Source organism: Pteropus medius, unplaced genomic scaffold (genome assembly GCF_902729225.1).
Source record: "Pteropus medius unplaced genomic scaffold, Ma_sr-lr_union100, whole genome shotgun sequence".
Lineage (NCBI taxonomy): Eukaryota > Metazoa > Chordata > Mammalia > Chiroptera > Pteropodidae > Pteropus > Pteropus medius.
Window position 1 is genome coordinate 10,912,802 of NW_024355990.1, and position 19,305 is coordinate 10,932,106.

The following is a 19,305-nucleotide window of genomic DNA, read 5'->3' on the forward strand; positions in this document are numbered from 1 at the left end:
GGGAAAAAAAGTTACATCGTTGCTGATGTGTAGTATGTAGTTAGGTCTACAATGGTCGCTAGTTGTGTCTGTACTGAACACATACAGACTTTTTTTTCTTGTCATTGTTCCCTAAACAATATAGTGTAACAACTGTTTACACAGCGCTTACATTGTATGGGATGTTAAAGTAATCTAGAGATGACTTAAAGTTTACAGGAGGATGTGTGTAGGTTGTATACAAACACTGCACTGTTTTATCGAAGGGACTTGCGCATCCTTGAAGTTTGGTGTCCCCCAGGGTCCTGGAACCAGTCCGCTGTGGTTACCCAGGGACGACTGTACATTGTGACAGGATTTCCACCGTCGTGTTTGTACATCCATCGCCTCACATAGTTACCCTTTATTCTTTTTCTGGACGAGGAACACTTAAGTTCCACTCTTAGCAAATTTTAAGCGTCCAATACGTTATTACCAACTGTAGTCACCACGGAGTACCTTAGATCCTCTCCCCTGCTTTCCAGCTGATGACCAAACATCCCGGCAAGCGTCTGGGCTGCGGGCCCGAGGGGGAACGGGACGTGCGAGAACACGCCTTCTTCCGGAGGATCGACTGGGAGAAACTGGAGAACAGGGAGATCCAGCCACCATTCAAGCCCAAAGTGGTGAGCCAGGGGTGCAGCCTGTTTCCTGAGCCCCAGTCCCCCCAATCCTGGAGGTGTCCCACCCACCCTCCTTCCTGGAGAGAGGAGGCCAGTCACCTCCAGCCTCCACAGGGCAGGTGCCTGCCCCTGCCGTCGGTTGTGTGGTCCGAGCAAGGGCAGAGCAGGCAGCGAGGGGGGTGTGGGTCGTCTGTCCTCACAGAGCTGTCCAATAGCGTGGCTGCAGAGAGCCCCCCACCAACCCAGTTAGACAGCAAGGAAGGTCTGCTTGGGGTTTGGATTTTGTGGACTCGAATTCCTTGCTCTGAGTCCTTGGCCGACTTCTCATCTGTCTCCAGCGCTCCTGGATTTGCCTTGCATGGAAGGTGGCCCGGAGCGTAACTAAATCCTAACCAGCTCATAGGCAGGCGCTGGGTCCCCACATCAGCTCCTGCGGCAAGGAGTGTGTGGTGTCGACCGCCATTCCTGTCCTTTTCACCTTCATTCCGACTCTTCCTGTATGATTCCCTTTTCTTTTTTTAATTTATTTAACAAACACTACGTACCAGGCCCTGTTCTCAGCGATTTGCCAGTCAGCTTATTTAACCCCCACAACCCTGCGAGGTAGGTACTGTTGTCCCAGATTACAGTCGAAGAAGCTGAGGCACAGAGAGGCTGAGTGACTCGCCTGCGGACACACAGCTGGTAGCTGGCGGGACCAGGATGCAAACTCTGGTGTTCCAGCCCCCAGACCTGTGTCCTTACGCACCGTACCATCACTGCGCTCTAGCCTGCCATACGCCAGCTCTCAGACGGCTGGTTGCAGCCTGTGTTTGCCTTTCTGAATGTTTATATCCCTGGAGAGAAACTGCGAGTCTTTAAGACGTCAGCCTCCTCACTCATGCCACCTGCCACTTCTCAGTGCCTCCTAGGGATCTGCTTTTCCCTGCACCCTATTTCTAACGGCTAGGTGGATCTGGGCCTCCAGCTCCGCCACCATCTCGGCCAGTGCTGGGCAGTCATGGTGCCTCAGCTCTCGAGGCTGCAAAAGGGCAGCTTTATTGCACGGTCAGTTCCAGAAACAGCTGCTGTGATGGTTGAGCTTAAATCTGTCTCCTCTGCCAGGCGCCCCCTGAGCAGGCAAAGGGGACTCTCCCAGGTGGCTGAGTTACTGGCTGCGTGGCACAGAGCTTTATTCTCAGGGCGGCAGCGTCCTCATCAAATATGCTTAGGCGTCCTCTGCTCCAAGAATAAACCGGCGGGAGGGGGATGAGCCCATCGATTTTATTTCTCCAAGATATTTTTAGCACGAACTGAAGAAAACCTAAAATGAACCAGGTCAGTTGACTTTCTCCCGAATCATCATTTCAAACAGGGCCGTTATGTCTCTGCCACCCTGCCTTTTCTTTAGCCAGTCCTGGGCACTGATTTCAGGGGTTCTCATACGATCCCCACCTTGCAGTTTGCAAAACCCGGTTTCGAGGGGCGGGGTGAACACAGAACAATAAATGATGCTATAGACGGTCTCGGTAGAACGTTACATTAGGGATTTTCCTGTTCCTCTTATATTTCTTTAGCCTTCTTAAATTACACAGGAAAGGTCTACAGTAGCATCTTGCACACAGCTTAGTGTCTCTACAGAAACAGCATGGAGACACACACTGGCCCTGCTCTTACGTGTGGAGCAAACTTGTCTGTCACTTTCCGGAAAGAGAGGAGATACAGCAAAGTCACCGTAAATCACATCTTTTTCTTTTCATTCCCACCTCACTTTCAGAAGCAGTTGTCCGTGTGCGTATGGTCTCCCACTTTTTGTGGCTGCTGCAACCCTAAACTCAGTTGTCGGGAAAGCAAACCGGTGACTTCTCCAAGTTTTGCCCTGTAGGCACAGAAATCACAGAATCAGAGTCACACAGGTCAGGCAGTTGAGCCATGAGCTGTGTTTGTTTATTTACTTGTTCTTAGAGTGCTGCCGTTTGCTTGGTTTTTAACTGAGTGCCGGTTAAAATAAGAAGAAACAGTAAATTGCCTCTGGCTGTGAAGACACAGCCCCTGGACTCACAGAAGGCAGAAGGAATCACGGCCAAGGCCCTAAAACCGAAGGTTTCGTGCGAAAGGCCTGTTTGGCCAGAGCCCGGGCTGAGGAAGGGAGAGACCTGTCTGCTCACAGCGAGGTGTCCCAGCCGGAAGCCCCCATTCTGCTGGAGGAAGAATCTGGAAACACACGAGTGGACAGGAGATGGCACGGCAGGGAGGTAGAAACAGCAGCGGAGGTTTGCAGGAGTGAGCAGCAGCCTTTTAGTCCCACAGCAGAAGAGAGTCAAGGGCAGAGACACCGATCAGGAAAAGTCCTGGTCCCTGGCAGGGCTCCGTTTCCCTCGTCCCCGCGCCATGCCACCCACACGGCATCAGAGTCGGCTCTAAATCGCAGGTGAAGGGAGCATTTCAGCTGCCTCCAGGGCATCGCCCTGTTCTCGTGGTGCCATGCTGGAGCAGACAGACCACGCGGCGACAACAGAAGGAAGCCATCTAAGTCCAGATGTCCCCAGGAGGGCAGAACACACCGGGGTCCACACGGCCGCAGAGGAGAGAGCTAACCGCGCGGGAAAGTTCTTCTGTGAGGTGGTTTTCCCATCTTTCTCGGTGAAAAGTATGGCTCCCGGATCCAGAGCTAATTAGGAGGTCAGACGAGTTTACCGATAAAATACAGAGCCGAATGTTCTCTGCCAGGCAGTTCTGTTATTTCTAAGATGCGGCGACTCCAGCCAAGCCATCGCCGCTGAGAAAGCAAGGCAAACATACTGCCGCCGGAAGCTTCTGCTTAACGTATGCAGTGAACCCATTTCAAAGAGCATCTCTGCTCCGAGCAGCGTTTACAGCCTTGTCTGTCCTGGTGGAGTTTGCTCGATGCTCTTTTAGTAAGTGCTGGCGAATCAATCTCCCTGAGATTTATCGGATTAAGGACCGTTTGCTCCTGCCTCTCAGGAAATCAAGCCTTGGGTTTTTATAAATACCAGCAGTAAGACTTCAAGTACCCTCAGCTATCTGCAGGGTGCTTCCAGGGATCACGTTTGTGCTTGTGAGGCCGGGACTCTCGTCTTCATTTTAATGTTTAATTTGGTGGGGGACCCCCAACGAAAGGGTGTTCCAAAATCATTGACTTCCCTAAGGGAATAGAGGGATTCTGTGGCTTGGGCAGACACGGAGCTTAGCTGGAGGCGTGGGGATTCCCATAGCACCCCATCTTTTTTTATTCTCCTGCCTACCGAAGTGACATCGCTGAAGCCGCGCCGGAGTGCCTCGGAGGATGTGAACTTCGGCCACCAAAGACCTTGCATGATGCGGCGGCTCCATCAAGAGGCTCCACACAGGACTGTCCATCCCACAGCGACATTTAGGTTGGGACCTGCAGTGCAGGTCCCACCTAAAGGAGAGAGGAGAGCGACCGGAGTCGGGTGTGGGGACTGTGGCCATCGCCCCGGAGGGCGGCGAATGTGGGGCCTCAGAAGTGGAAGTGGGGAGGGGCGTGCCTGCCGGACAGAAGCCCACAGGCGTGGGGTCCCGTGTCCCCGAACGGCCCACCATGTGCAGCTGTGCAGACGAGGGTGACTTTCTAGAAGACGGGGTGACCCCTGTGTGCTGGTTTATTCTGGAAAACAAAAGCAAAAACAAAGACAGCTGTGCTGTGCTCTCCTGGAGAAGAGGCAGCCACGTCAGTCTCCTTCCTTGTGGAAAAATAAGAGCACAAAGCCAGCTGCTTTCCATTTCTCCTCAAGAAAACACCGCTGAGGAGCCTCTGCCCCACAGACACGGGGACTGTCGGCTCAGCATGAGGCCGGTGCCCTGAACGAAAAACCCGAGTCATCAAAAAGCGGCTCGTGAATACTCAGAAGATCCCATGTAAGGGGATGTCTGTTTTATTTTTAAGTTTATTGTTAAGTCATCCCTGACAAGATCAATATTCAGTTTCTGAGGGAGAAATGAGAGGGTCCTGGCCGCTTCCCCAGGCATCAGGTAAACGAGGACTTGACCCAGCCCCCCGAGGACTCACCGAGGGAGAAGAAGCTCTTTCTTCCTGCTTCGCCTGAAAAAAAAGAGGCCTGAGTTTTAGTCCTGCAGTCTGCCCGCAGAGGCACACCCAAACAGCCCCATGTTCTGATCTGACGTCACTTTGAATTTTGCAGGCTTTTATCCTCATTCATTATTCATGTGAATAAAACGCCCAGGAACAGCCTTCAAGTTTCCATTCATCCTGCCCATGATAAATAGCAGCTTCTACAAACATTGGCAGTGGAAAATTAATTGATTCTTCATTTTCGGATTCTGTCCATTGGCCCCGAGGGGCCGAACTGCTAGTTCACGGGCAGGCCAAACGCGTTCGCTGTGCTTACCTGCTTACGAGAGAGAGAGAAATTAATCTATAAGGTTAACACTGAGATAAACATTCCGGAGTTGATAGATGAGTGGAGAGCACTTTTGAAATAGGCCTGTCATTCACGGGTAGCCTTTCTGGGGAAATTACTTTTCGTAATTTTATCAAAAAGCAACAGGAAAAAAAAATTATAATAACTTTCATCGGCAGCAAGAGCCGAAGAGACAAGCACGTCGAGAGCAGCCGGAGGGGCTGCCCCGGTGAGAACACGCGGTCACGTCCATTGCCCCAGCCACCCCGATGTCCTTCCGTTCACGGTGTCACCAGCTCGTCGAGAGAGAGTTCGAGGGTGGTTGAATTAGCAAAGTGGGTGCAGAGCTCCTTTTGAGTTTTTTAAATTTCTTTGGAAATCATTCCTCACGGCAGCGTTGGAGGAGAGATGCTGTAGTCCCGTTGCCCAAATGCCCTAAACGTTAACCTTTTTACCACATTTGCTTTTCTATGCTTTCTCTGCATCCGAGTGCGTGTGGGCGCAGACACACGCATACACGTTTTTGTTTTGTTTTTTTTCCTGAATCATTTGAGAGTAAGTGGCAGCCGTAATGCCTCTTTACACCTAAAAAAGTCCATGTGTGTTTCCTGAAACTAAGGACATCTCATGGTGCTTTGTTCTTTTCATCATCACCCTGAAAAGTTATGGGCACAGAGGGGCAGCTGTCCAGCTGATCGGGCCACAGGCAGCCTCGGGCGGCATCTAAACAGGTCTCAGGTAGCGAGGAGGGTGATTCTCTTGGCCTTTCAGTGGAACCAGAAGCAGTGATCCTAATTAAAATTGAGATCCTCAACACTCGGGAGGCTTCGCCGACAACATGCAAACACTAATCGGCCTTTGGAGACCAGAGTCTGCTACATCACGGTGTACTTAGATTTGATTTAAGCCGTTAAACCAGCCTGAGACAGCATCTTCTGCCCGGGGAGAGGCAAGTAGTCTTTCTATTCATTAATAACCACTCTCCCAAATACGTTTCTGCGTGAAAGAGAAATGGGAAGAAATGAGACATTTAAGATGACGATCAACATAAATAAGCAGCTCTCTGGCAAGCCTCAGGGAGCTTCCGTGGTGAGTGACAAGATAAACGCAGACCCTGTGTGCCTTGATTTGTGCGAATCAAGTTCCCATTGTCTGAAGCAGAGGTCCGGGGTAACAGTGGTTACTACAGCAACCTGTCTTGGAAAAGGAGCCTTCAGTGGTCTAAAGCTGGCCATCAGCATCAAGACCCAAAGGGAAAAGAAAAAAAAGACCGAAAGGAGTGTGTGGTTTTGCTCCATAGAACACAGTGCAGGATGAGCTTTTCCCCCGTCACACCTCATACACACGCGACTCTGGCACCTGCAAGAATCCACTCACCTAACCTGTGCCTTCCAGCCTGTGTCTGTCAGAAAACCCATCGATAAAACCGCTCTCTCTGGACCAGAACGGTCCCTTTCTAAGGCGACAGGGGAGACAAGTACTGTTTAATGTTGTCTGAGAAACCAAAGCCTGCCTCCAGTCTCTCGCCACAGGTGGTGTTGGCAGGAGGTGAAGGAGGTCCTAATTCCTTTTTTTAAAGTTATTAAGATACTCGCTCTGTGTGGTGAAAGAGACAAGCAGTCGCGAAGGATAGTCAGTGGACAGACACTCTCTCCCCCTCCCCAACTCCCGGCCCCACTGTTCACTGATTTCTGGAACCGTCCAGAGAGCCGCGTGCACGTCTGCACAGGCGGGGTCACGCCACACACTCCGTGTTGCACCTTGCATCTCCCACACGCTGGTGCTTCCCTGTCAGCTCCTGTGGGTCTGTAGTGTCCTTTACACGGGCCACTCCGATCTCGAGTTCCGAGGCCAGGCACTGACTGTTTCCCAAATACTCTCCCCTGTCCGTTCTTATCCTCCAGACTTTCTGTACCAAAACGCACTGGCTTCAGTGGTCATCCAGGCCTTCGGTGAGCACATTTCCAGAACCTCGGGTGACTAAACGAGCAAGCTAACCTCACTCTGTAACCCTCAGCGTGTGCTGCGCTTGTGTGGGCCGTGCACGGACCATCCCCTGAGCATGCCGATCCGAGCAAGGGGCAGACGCGTGGGGCCCCGGCTCCCTCGCCCGGTGCTTCCGCGGTGCGGTGCGGAGGTGACCTCCCAGGGGGCCCAGGGCAGAACGTGCCCACACGTTTCTGCCGCTGGTTGTTTAATCAAATCAAGACAGTGCCAAACCACGCGCAGACGCTGGCGGTGTCCTTACTAACACGCTCTGCTGGGACCATGCACAGCGCTCGGTCAGCCCCCTGGAACCGGGCCTGGAAATGTGGCTGACGGTTTCCCCAAGACGGAGCACATCCAGCCGCCTCTGTCGTCACAGAGGCTCCGCCCTCGACCTGCTTCCTTCCTGCTCCCTGTCCCCACGGGCCTTTTCGCTCGGTGTGTCCCACGCTCTCCCTGCTCATGTGGGTTTTGTTTGGATTCGCTTTGTGATGGAGATGTTTTCACGCTACTCACACTCCCCCTAATTCCCATGCCAGCGACCGTGGGTTATACTCTACGTGACTGAGACGCCAAGGTAAAGGACAGAATTGAGACCAACACAGGTGTGGCTCACTCTCAGTGGCCTCTCCCAGGTAAGAGTCAGAGCCGAGAAGCCCACCTCCACAGCCAGGCTCTGCCCCACCCCCGCCAGCCCCCCACGGCCGTTACACGGCATGCAAAGGGTCGTAAGCGGCCCGTGTGTCACGTGGGGCTCTGGGCGGGCATCGCTGCCATCCTAAATTCCAGCCAGGCTGTCATCTGTCCGTGCCTTGTCACGTCGTTACCACGCCCGATTTCATGTTATTCATTAATGATTTTTAGCAAATGGGTAGGAATGTCAGAACAAGGACGGAGTTCAGTGCTGAACCCGGAGCTCAGGAAGGGAGGCAGGTTGTCAGCAGCGTTCATTCACGCCTCACGTAGGGCTCGCACGCTGCTCACGGGCCGGGAGCCTGCCGTCGATGCTGGACCTTTGGGTCAGTGTCACTCCTGATCATTTAGAAAGGGTTGCGCACACACACTCGTTCCTCCAATCCTCACGACAGCCGTGAAAGGTGGATTTTCACATCGCCATTTCTGCTTTTACAAAGAGGTGCAGTGAGTTCCCCACAACCATACCCTGGGCTTTTGACAGCCCTCATCCGTCTTTCCTTGGGTGTCTACTGTGGCCCTGTAAACACGGACGTCGTCGGGTCTCAGGGAGCGCCCGCAGAACCGTCCGGGCTCACGTGCTGACCCAGTTAGGTGCGGCCGCCTCTCCCTCTCCATCTTTGCCCCACACCAGTTGTGTGGCGCATTACAAACCAGGTGTCAAAAGCCTCATCTGGTGAAAGGCACAGGTGGCCCTTGGAGCTGCAGACAGTGCATGTTCGGCCAAGGAGTTTCGCTCTCAAGTCATAAATGCTGCCTTTAGCTCCTCTGTGTTGTCAAGTGGCCTACAGCTCTGAGGCCGTGGCCAACCCAAACACGCCTGTTGTCACAGACCGTGGTGCAGGCTGCCCTTCCAGTGGCCATTGCCACCTCATCCCGAGGAGCGTTGCCATCTGGCCAGCTCGATTTTTCACTCACTCACGTGCTCATTCACACGTTCACAGGTACCACTGGGTGCCCCCTGAGCCTGTCTCTGCCTCTTCTTACTCGCTTTCAGGTCCAGGACGGCACCTGAGGCCGCTGGCCCACAAGCTGATGGTTATGAGCAGGGTTGGCTCACAGGTGGTGGGAAGAGTCTTTTTTACCTTAAAAACACAGTTGCTTATGGGAGCCATTGTTTGTCTTTTCTCCCAGGGATCCATCTCAGTAGGTGAATAGTCGTTCACACAACCATCTCAAAAAATAAGTAGATCAAGGTCTTCTCCGATTTCACGAAGAGTTGCGGTGGGTTCATTTATAAAGCATTAAGAGACCCTCCATGGTGGAAAAATTAGTGGTTTCTCACAGGACTGAACCTGTGGTGAGAACAGCCGGGTCCCTTCACCGCCCGCCGCCCCTTGTCGGGGAAAAGCGACTTCTCGGCATGGTTTCCCTCGGCATAAACCCCTTCCGTGTCCTGGACCTTGTGCGCGTCGCAGGCCCAGCCTCCAGCTCGTCCAGGCTTCCGTCCCGCCCTCTCTGAGACACACTCGGAGACTCCGTTCTTGCCCTTTGCCCCCCACCCGTCCCAGCCTCCCGTCCCTTGGCCTGCGGGGACAGGTTTAAGAAAGGCCTTCGTCTGCTAACGCGCGATCTCTCTCTCTTTGGGATCAGGGAAAGTCCAACGAGATTTAGAGGGAGGAAGAGGAGGAAGGGGCGTCCGGTGGGGGGCGGCCTTCCCACTGTGTGTGCTGCCCCTGAGCCGCGCCTGCCTGGGCTGGTCCCCGCCACTGCCCCTTAGCGCAGCCTTCGGGGCGGTCCTAGCGGGAGGCTTTAGCAGTGAGGGCTTCCGCCCCATGTGGCACAGTCCCTGGCTGCCCAAGCCATGGCCGCCCTCAGGATTAACCCTCCTCTGGACAGCAGCTTTCGAATTCGATGTCCTGGACCATCCGTCTCCGTCCCCAGGCTTCTCAGTGTTGACATTTCCATGGTCCCCTTTTTGATCTTAGAAACTTTTTCTAGTTGGCTTTTTTGGTTTGGTTTTCTTTGGGGAGGTGTTTTCTGTTTGTTTGTTCGTTTTTACTTTCCTGTGGCAGTTAAGCCATGCTTTCTGGAACTTCCCATTGGAAGACGATCCGTGAGTGCCCTCAAGACGCTACTCCTGCAAACGCCTTTTCTGTGCGGTCTCTTCCCAGAACAGCTGGACAGATGTAGAGCTGGACAGACAGTTCTCCAGCCAGGAGAGGGACGTCTCACCTTGGCCTGCCTTCCTCTTCCTTTCAGAGACCACCTTCTTTTATATTTTTCCTGGAATTCCTTCTTGTTCGTCTTCTCTTGGTTAGTGAACTGTAAAAGAAATGCCAGTGACCTCTTGTTAAGGGAGCACATATGCCAGGCCCCGGGAGCACCCACGGTCGAGTCACTTGAATGGGTTTTGATTAATTGGGTTCCCAAAGGACGTTCTCAAAGCCAAATCCACCGAGGCCGTGACGCGCGCCGACAGGACGTTCACCTTGGGCCTCTGCAGCTCCTTCGTTCCCTGCCGTCACGTACGGCTGTTCCTGCCTGAGCTCCTCATTCGGCCTCACCCTGACCTTAGGACCAACTCAGCCTTGCGTTACCGTTTTTGGTATATCCCAGGTTTCTCAACAGTAGTGCAGGTGACATTTTGGACCAACCCTTCTTTGTCGTTGGGGGCGGTCCTGTGCACTGACTTCTACAGCATCCCTGACCTCTACCCACTGGATGCCAGTCACAACCCCTGCCCAAGTCACGGCAGCCGGAAACAAATGCAGATGTTGGCAGATGTCCCCGAGGACGGGGCGCATGCAGACTCACCCCTGGGGGAGCATCACCAGCATCTCCAGCAGAGGGCTGTTTCGTTAGCTGTTTTCATTGTCACAGCAGTGTCTGTACGTGGTGCTCCACGCGGGGTGGTCCCGGCTGGCTGGTTGGTCGGTTGGTTGGTTGAAGTGACGAATCCAGTGCTGGTTCTCGATTCATTCCTGGGAAGAAACGTTGTGCCCTTCTTCCTTAAGGAGGCTTTTCAGTGGTTCAGAGCGGCCTGCGCATGTGGGACGGGGCGGGGGGCGATGCCGACTGCAGACCCCGCTTCCGCTGACGCTGTGCTCCTCCGAGGAAAAGCCCCTTTGGGAACGGGGGGCAGGACCCACATAATGAGCAGGACAGGTAGTATGGCCTCCGCAGAAGGGCCCCGAACCATCCCCTCCACCCCGTCCTGCCTACCCCCGCCCCTCGCGTGCCCACCCACCGGTCCCTGGTCTGAACCGCCTCCAGTTAAGAGCAGGTGGCAAGTTATGGCAATGAAAACAACCCAGAAAGGAAAGCTGCCTATTAGGAAGACCTTACTCTGAATTTACGGCACGCCTTCCACCACGACGGGCACCTAGGCGGTTATCAGTGACCCCTGCTTCGCTGTTGAAAGGAGGGTGGAAAAAGCATAATGGAACTAGGTTCTCAAGGAAACCTTCTAGAAGGTGGGGAAGAGATGTGGGAAAGGGGGTGAGAAAGGACGGCCCCCGAGGCCAGACTGGCCTTACAAAAATCACCGCAGGGGTGTGGTGCTCCCACCATCAGCCAAGTCGTGTGCCAAACGCCGTACATTTAACCTCCAGAGCGGCCAGGTGTGCTCCCGTTTTACAGGTGGGAGAATGGGATGGACCCCGCTTCGTAGTTGACCTAGAGCCATCCTCCGAAAGATCCAGGGATGCCCGGCTAGTTTAAAATGTCCGTTAACTCAGAGTTAATTCACGTCGCCCTGTGGCGTCCGCAGGTAGAAGGGTGAGCATTCGTGACGTGTGGAGTATCATGATTTGCATCACCAGCGCACCTCCCGACTCCTCCTGTCTCGGAGTCCCCCGGGGATCCTGGGGGCGTCGACACGCCACAGCCCTTCGGGGTGGCTGAGAAAGTGAGGATAGCCTTTTTCCCTCTGTGGGGTCGGGCTGCCGGCAGCGTCGTGTAAGCTGCTGTGTTTCTCAGAGCCTCTCACAGGGCAGCTCTGCCCTGCAGCCCCGTCTGCGTTGAGTGCCCGGCTGGACCTGCAGGAGAGAACTACCCAAGACAGTCAGCGGGCTTGGCGGTGCCTCCTCCGGCACCAGGACAAACTGCCAGCCTAAGGCTACCCTGCTAATGAACTCCCGTGTCCACCCGTCTGCCCGCTGACCAGATATATCTAGACATGCTGAAGTCCAGCCGGGCCCCAGGGTGAATGTCCCAACCTTGCCACCATACCTACCCCGGTGCCGGTTAAAGGTGAATTTAGGAGACGAGGCTTTTAGAACATCCCCTTGTTGGAAGAGAAGAAGAATCTGAGCCTCGCAGTTCAGGGCCGTCCGCCTGCATTCCCACCCGGCATCCTGGCCTTCCGCCGTGGAACCGTGACCGACGGTCCCGTGCGTGTGGCATCCATGCTCATAGCCCCGCTTGCTCTGTGACACGGAAAAGAAATAGAAGAGGCAGTGCCCTCGCGATGCCCTGACTGTCAGCAGTGCATTTCCACCTAGGGTTTCAGACTGGGGTATTTGAATGAAGATTTACAACCGAGTGAGTCTCCGTTGTCGTTCGCTGTGCTTGGCTTTTGAATCCAGTAGGCCTGCAAGTCCTCCAGAATCCTCCCGCCTAACCAGCCCCGCCCCCTCCCCCCCATCCCGGGCCACCCTCCGCCCTGCCGAGCGCTCTGGGACAGCTGCTTCCCTGTTTCCTGCCCCTTACTGACCTAACTTCCTGTTCTTTTTTCTCCACAGTGCGGCAAAGGAGCAGAAAACTTTGACAAGTTCTTCACACGAGGGCAGCCTGTCTTAACACCTCCCGACCAGCTGGTCATTGCTAACATAGACCAGTCTGATTTCGAAGGGTTCTCGTACGTCAACCCCCAGTTCGTGCACCCCATCTTACAGAGCGCAGTATGAAACTCACCAACCAGAACAAACGCCTCCCCAGCCCCCAGCACCTGCCCCTCCCACCCCCCCCCACCCCCCAGCCAGCGAGAAATGATTCTTAACCCTAAAATTTTAAGGCCACAGCCTTGTTCCTTGTTCCAGATGGAGGCCTGAAAATTGTAGGGTTATTTGTCCGAATGCGACCAACTGTTCAGGGTCTCTCTCTTACAACCAAGAACATTATCTTAGTGGAAGATGATAATGTACAGTGTCCAGTTTAATCATGTAGAAGTCACCTCTGGCTGTAGATCAACCCTTCCTAGAAAGTAAACAGACTCTTGCCCCCTTTTTGGTACGATTTGATATATTTTCCATATCCTCTGGCTGTCGGATTTTCACCATCAGGATCCCCCCACCAGAGATGTGGAAATGAACTTGCCCCCCCCCAGCGCAGCGGGCTGGACACCCCTCCCCCCAAGGCGCCCAGAGAGTGAGCAGGGCGGGGTCGGGGGTGGGCATCTGTGTCGCTTCTGTCCTCTGCCTCAGCGGACACCGTTCCTAAACCCCGAGGGGCCTGGGCGCCGTTTGCAAGCTCCCTGTTCCCAGACGTTGACAGTCATACCCCATCATCATCCGGTGGTTACCACTTTAGAAAAAGAGAGAAAGAAAACCTCAGATGAGGGTTCGGTGAATCTGTCATGTTGTACCCTACTCGGCTGATTACCTGTCTTGATACTTGCATTTCTTTTTTTAAGAGGCCAAATCTTCTAAGGACTTTGCTAAATGAGCACATGAAATCGTTTCAAATCAAGGAGAAACCAGGGCATACGTTCGTCCACTGTAATCTCTGGGAGATTATTCTGTGACCCGGGGTGCCATCAGCAATCATGGCGCTACTCGCCAGCGTTGTTAGCCAACCCCCTCCCCCACGTGCGGATATTTTGCTACCTACTTCCCGAGAAGCTGAAGTGTGCGCCCCACCCCCTTTTGTACTTATTTATTTAATAGGCCGCAATGTCGTTTATGAGAGTACGGTGTACAGTAACTTAAAGCGTTGACGCTAGCTAGCAGCAGTCCCCGCTGATGGAGTTCCCTCCCAGCTCTGGCCCTTGACATCCCCTTTGGGATGAAAACCGGTATGGTTTTGGTTCCCACTTCTAGTTCATGTTGAATGACACACCTGGACCTGTAGAATCAGGAAACCTGGATACATATCAGCTCAAAGATGTTTTACTGCGAGAAGGATTTTCATATGTTTTGCAAATGCATCATGCAATGAATTTTGCATGTTTATAATAAACCTGAATAACAAGTGAATCTATATTATTGATATAATCGTATCAAGTATAAAGAGAGTATTATATAATAATTTTATAAGACACAATTGTGCTATATTTGTGAAGGCTCTTGTTTCTAACCTTTGATGATTAAGTTTGAGTTTAATTCTTTGCTGCCATGCTTCCTCTTCCCTGCCCCCGCCCCATGCGTGCCCTGCACATTGGCGCTGTATTGGAGATATTCATTTTTTTAACATAGATCTAATTTCAGAAATGAATGGCTAATTTACATGATTAATTAGGCATATATATATATATATATACACACACACACATATATATAAATATTCGATTCTACTCGCAAACAAAAGTTTTGGGGGGTTATTTCTGAGATGAGATTCTCTCTTAGCTTCTTAACAGCATCTCCTGTTCGGGTTCCTGTGCCACGCTTCCTCTTGGGGACAGCGGGAAGTGTTTGACTCCAGTGTGACGAGTACGTTTGAGCAGATGTGTGTCATCACCGCCCCTGGGCTTTGGTTGGTTGGTTGGTTGTTTTTTCCTTTTTTTCAGCCTCGTTACCGTTAGCGACAGGGGGTAGGACGGGAAGGTGCCCTTCCCGATCTGTGTGTGTGGACACGCCAGGAGCGTGCTGTCCAGCTGGCCGCCTCTGAAAGGACCTGCTCGTTTGTTCCAGCACGTGCAGACTTCACGAGACAAACCGTCTGCAGCCCCCTGGGCACGGCCACCCCCGGAGCTCTGAGCAGACTCCTTTTAGAGGCTACAGATTCTCTCTCCAGCTGTTGCTAGAACCAGCCTTTGCAGCCTTGTAAGAAGCACTTCAGTGGTGAGACACCGTCCTCACACAGGGTCCTCAGAGGAGCCAGTCTCCTACGACAGGAAGAATGTTCAGAATGGAAGCTGCTAGTGGTCCTTCCAGAAAGCTGCTTTGTTTCTTCCTCTTCTCCAAAAGCATCTTCCAGCTAAGTGCCTCCTCGATTTTATTCTGGCTCTTTGCCTGAAATGTATGTAACATGTGACCACGGAGGGGGCTTTGAGATGAGAGAGCCAGCCTGTCCCGGGAACCCCCGATGGAAGGAAGAGATGGGTAGAGAATGGGTCAGACCAGAGAAAAGTGTCTTCCTCTGCCATCTCTGATGAACCGTAGACTTCAGAACTCCCAAGGGTACCCAGCACACCCAGAGCTGCAGTCCTGCTGGTCAGTGCACGTTGTGGGGACATTTCTTCCCCAGGTGCACCTCGTTTGGTCTGATAGAAAAGGGACCAATTTATAGAAAGAGCCTGAGAAACAAAAGAGCCAGTCACCATGCCCCAGAACAGAGCAGCAGGAGGTCCCCAGAAGGGCACAGAGTCCCAGAGAAGCACACGTGGGGTGTGGGCCATTTGCTCCCGAGCCCCATGCCTCCTGCTTGTGTTAGGCCAGCAGTGGTCACAGGCTTCCCCTGAAACGGCCGACACATTCCCAAATTATTTATATTTCTCCAGGAAACATATTTAGCATCTCAGCCGGCTTGGTATTCTTTCAGAACGTGTGACGAAGTTTTCAAAGAAAATTCTCTATCCGTGGGGCCCAGCACTTTGCCTGAGGGACAGCGGGCTCAAGGACAAACTTAGGGGGAAAGCAGTATGAAACCAGGGCCCGGCGAAGTGTTGTCATGATGTCGCCTGTTCGGTGCTGTGCTATGTGCTGGATTGAGGTAAAGGCTGATGCTCGAAAGATTTTGGCAGCCCAGAATGGTTATTGCTGAAGGAATAAGGCACGTGGGTGACCATTAACAAGACTCTAGCCACAGTGTCGATTTATAAAATTCTCTGGCATCGTCCCGCTTCGGGGCCATGTCTGAAATAAAAGCACAAGGAAGGGGCTGCTGTTTTAACTGCAGCAGCCCCGTTACAGGCTGGAATGAGAAGGATGCCTTGAAGGGTCAGGTGACTGGGGGACTCTAGGAAGTTCTGGCCCCTGAGTACCGCCCCTGTCACCAGTTCTATCCACGCCCCCGGCAGAATCTAGCACAATCTGAGTCTCCACCGGCCTCGCCGGTCTGTGACTCTGAAAGGCCATCAAATTGCCTTGCCTCATTTTCCCTTGGATGGCGGCTGCTGCTTCTGCGGGGCTCCCCTCTGAGGCTGCGGGCCAGTGGGCGGTCAGCGCGTGGCGTCTTTTCTAAAGCCACAGGGTGCTTGGTTTGAATGGAAGGATCTAGAGTGTGCTGCCAGGTGCAGTCCTCAGTGGATAAAGGCGGGGTTCACTCAAGGCAAGAACTAACTCAGAAAGTTGATATGAGGCCCCAAGAACCGAGATGATGGCTCATCGACACATTTACTTTCATCCCCATGACCTGTACAAGTTAAGGCAGAATCACTGTTTTTTCGTATAAGGCTTTCTTATTAGGAATTTCGGTAGGAAGTCAGAGGGTTGAGAGCTCTCTGGAAGCGTGACCTGAGATGGTTGGTTGAAAGTTTACGAAAGACCAAGATTCACGCAAACCAGCAAATGACTGTTGAGCACCTCGCGGAGCCATCAGGTCATTAGCAGAGCACGGTGACTTGCTGGAGTGGGCGTGCAGACCCCGAGAGAAGCCACCCACTGACATTCTGAGAAGGAAGAGGTCAGCAGAGGCAGAAGTGGGTAAGGAATTTAGCAAAGAGCAGGGTTCGAGTGTGTCGGGAAGGAGGCTTGCAGTAGGAGGAAGCCAGGAGGGAGGGGCAGGGAAGGGCATCCTAGCAAGGAAGCCTCCTGCCATTTCCAGCGGCTTGCCATTGGAGGTTTTTGGTGCAGGCGAAAATCACCGACTGCTGGTCCTTGAGAGTGAGTGTGTTGCCAGGGATACAGCCTAGTCCTCAGAAAACATCTCCCAAATGCCAGCAGCATCCTCACCAACTGCTAGAAGCCCCCTTCCCTCCCTATGTAGAGGCAGCTCAAAGCGCTCTGGGCTGAGCCAAACCATCCGAGTGCCCCGGAAGCCAGGAGATTCCCACCCATTTTCTTCTACAGCTTTCCGCTGAGCGTTATGACAGCCCGGGCTGGATGGAGAAGTAGCGAAACCAAGCAGCCCTGCAGTTCCCACCTGACTCCAAATTTCCAGCAAGGGAAATTTGAGAGTTTTGTCTGTGCTGAAGAGGGGGCAGGGGAAGTGAGAGGCTTAGGTTTTTAAAAAGCCTCAGAAAGGCTACACCACCTGATCGTCATTTTCTCACTTTGCTCTTATGGAGTCACCTGTTTCTTGTGTGTACATCACACCATTTCCTGGTTCTTTAAACGCAGCAAGGGCAGGAGTGCCTGCTACCCCACAGTCACGATCATGAAATGGACACTGGGCCAGGGACCCAAAGAGTGATGACCATGAGGGTCACAGGAACAGCGAGGGCACGACAGAGGGAAGGAGAGGCACACTCTGGGTATTCGTGGCTACATACTAGTTTGACAAGGAGTTTTGGGGAATATCTTTAAAACATTTTCCTCGAGTTGCTGGCCTCCTTTTAATGAAAGATAGCAGACCTTAAACATTTCTGTCATTTCTCATTTGGGCCGATGCCGCAAATCTAGGGGATGCTACATATTTCTGTCAGAAGAGGCAGAAAGTGGGGAAAGGTTGCCTGAGTTATTCATGCCTGAAGGCAGTCACCCGGAAATGGTGTCAGCCACGATTCTGTTCGTTCTGTAATGTCAGGGACTATGTAGGGGAGGTTCAAAGTGAATGTCCAGGATCCCTGCGCCTCTGATCTGTGTGATCAGGTGTCAGTTCATAGCCGTGCAGGTCAAACTCAGCCATCAGACAGCCTTACAAATGACCCTCCACTAAGGCCCACACCTTCCAAAGACTTCTTTTTAAACCTTAAGGAAGAAATGAATTTGTTAATCACAATAGAACAACTGGATATACTGGGCTATTTGTACTTTTTTATAGAGAACTTTAATAATCCTTTTAAAATGAGTTTTTAAAATAAAACTTCTGATAATTTGATAAGATCCCCATCGCGGGGAGCCTGCAGGAGGCCTGGGCAGGGGCCAGCTGGAGCCCCCCTGACCTGCACTCCCACTGCAGGACTTTGCCCTGCGGGTGGGGTCCGGAGTCCTCATCGGAATGACCAGAAGTTCAGGGGGAAGTTCAAGGGGCAGACAGGCACCCTCCGTATTTTCAGTAGATGCTGGGGACAACCGTCTAAGGTCTAGAAATGTTCAGACTGTAGGAAAGGTGGCTTTATTGTCCCCCCTTCCAAATGCAGCCCAGGACAGCATTCTCGGGAGTCCCTGTGGCCCTTTTATCTGCTCGGCGAGGCTCTGTGACCCCCTCTGGTGTGGGAGGGGGTGGGCACATCCTCAGCTCTATCTTCAGTCCCCGGAGGGTACCTATGTCTCTCACACTCAGTGAAAATTCAGAGATGCCCTACAAAGATTTTGCCCACCGGGCAGTTCAGAAACACGTTACTCTCCCCAAGAAAGAAGAGGCAACAGCAAGCATGCCCGCTGGCGCCTATTCCAGAGTTCATCTCTTATGTGAGTAGACAGAATCCTACTTTTCAGAAAATAAGTATCGAGTCCACTTTATAAGAACCTCTTTTTCTAAAATAAGACGAAAGGGTGGCTTCGCATTTTCTGATTAAACAACTGTGTCTTTGTCTCCTCTGCTTTAGGAGTATTTATTCCTGTGATTGTTCGTAGATTTTTTGTTGATACTCTTCCTGGAAGAATGTGATTCTTTTCTCGAGGGAATTAATGGACTGTTCAAAAATCATACATGAAGGCAGTTATTCTTTTAAGTCTAAATGGTCTAATAATTCACCTCATAGCCCTTCTATTAGGGTCTTTCAGAATAACTTTTATAGATGGTCAGAAACATTTGAAACCATTGCTTTTGCTACATGATGTTTTGTGTGTGTGTGTGGAGGGCATGCCTTGTTTAAATCATTCATTGAAAAACATGGTGTAAGACCCCTGATATGTGTGAAGGAGGGAGGAGAAGAGATGGAGGCTGAGGTTTTTCATTCTGTGTCAGTACTTACTGACAAAACGCGGAGGCCATTCAGCTGTCAAATGACATTTGGTTTATAGGGGGCAAGATGAATGTATAAATTACTGCATATTGCTTTCCTCAGTCCGTATGACCTCTAATCTTTGTTTGCATGATATGCTTTGTTAGATACATTAATTGTGTATGAATAAATATAACGATCATTCCTTAGTGTACTGGGTCTCATTTGCATTCCTCATAGCATCTGGACACGCGTTGCACACACATTCCATTTAGGTTCACTTTTTTTCTTCTTAAAATACTTCAGGCTTTGAATTGAAACTCAGCTACTGGGATAAAGTAGGGGTAGTTCATGCATTCGTTCATTCATTCATTCATTCATTCATTCTGGGCTGTTCCTGGAGCACCGCTCGGGGACAGTTGTGCCAGGCACTGGGCCGTGGTAGAGAAGCAGGCCGGCACCGTCTACTTGCATGCGGCTTACGTTCCCACGCCGCCAGATTACAGGGGACACA

At 52.2% G+C, this 19,305-nt stretch overlaps 1 protein-coding gene across 1 annotated transcript in view; it reads left to right on the forward strand.

Annotated features, from left to right (window-relative positions):
- The window catches only part of PRKCA (protein kinase C alpha), a 375,347-nt gene extending 356,342 nt beyond the window's left edge, over window positions 1-19,005 (forward strand). The window contains exons 16-17 of the mRNA XM_039859924.1: window positions 504-644; window positions 12,388-19,005. Coding sequence (XP_039715858.1) covers window positions 504-644; window positions 12,388-12,552 — 306 coding nt within the window. The 3' untranslated portion in view covers window positions 12,553-19,005. The remainder of the gene's footprint in view (window positions 1-503; window positions 645-12,387) is intronic.
- The last annotated feature ends 300 nt before the right edge of the window (window positions 19,006-19,305 follow it).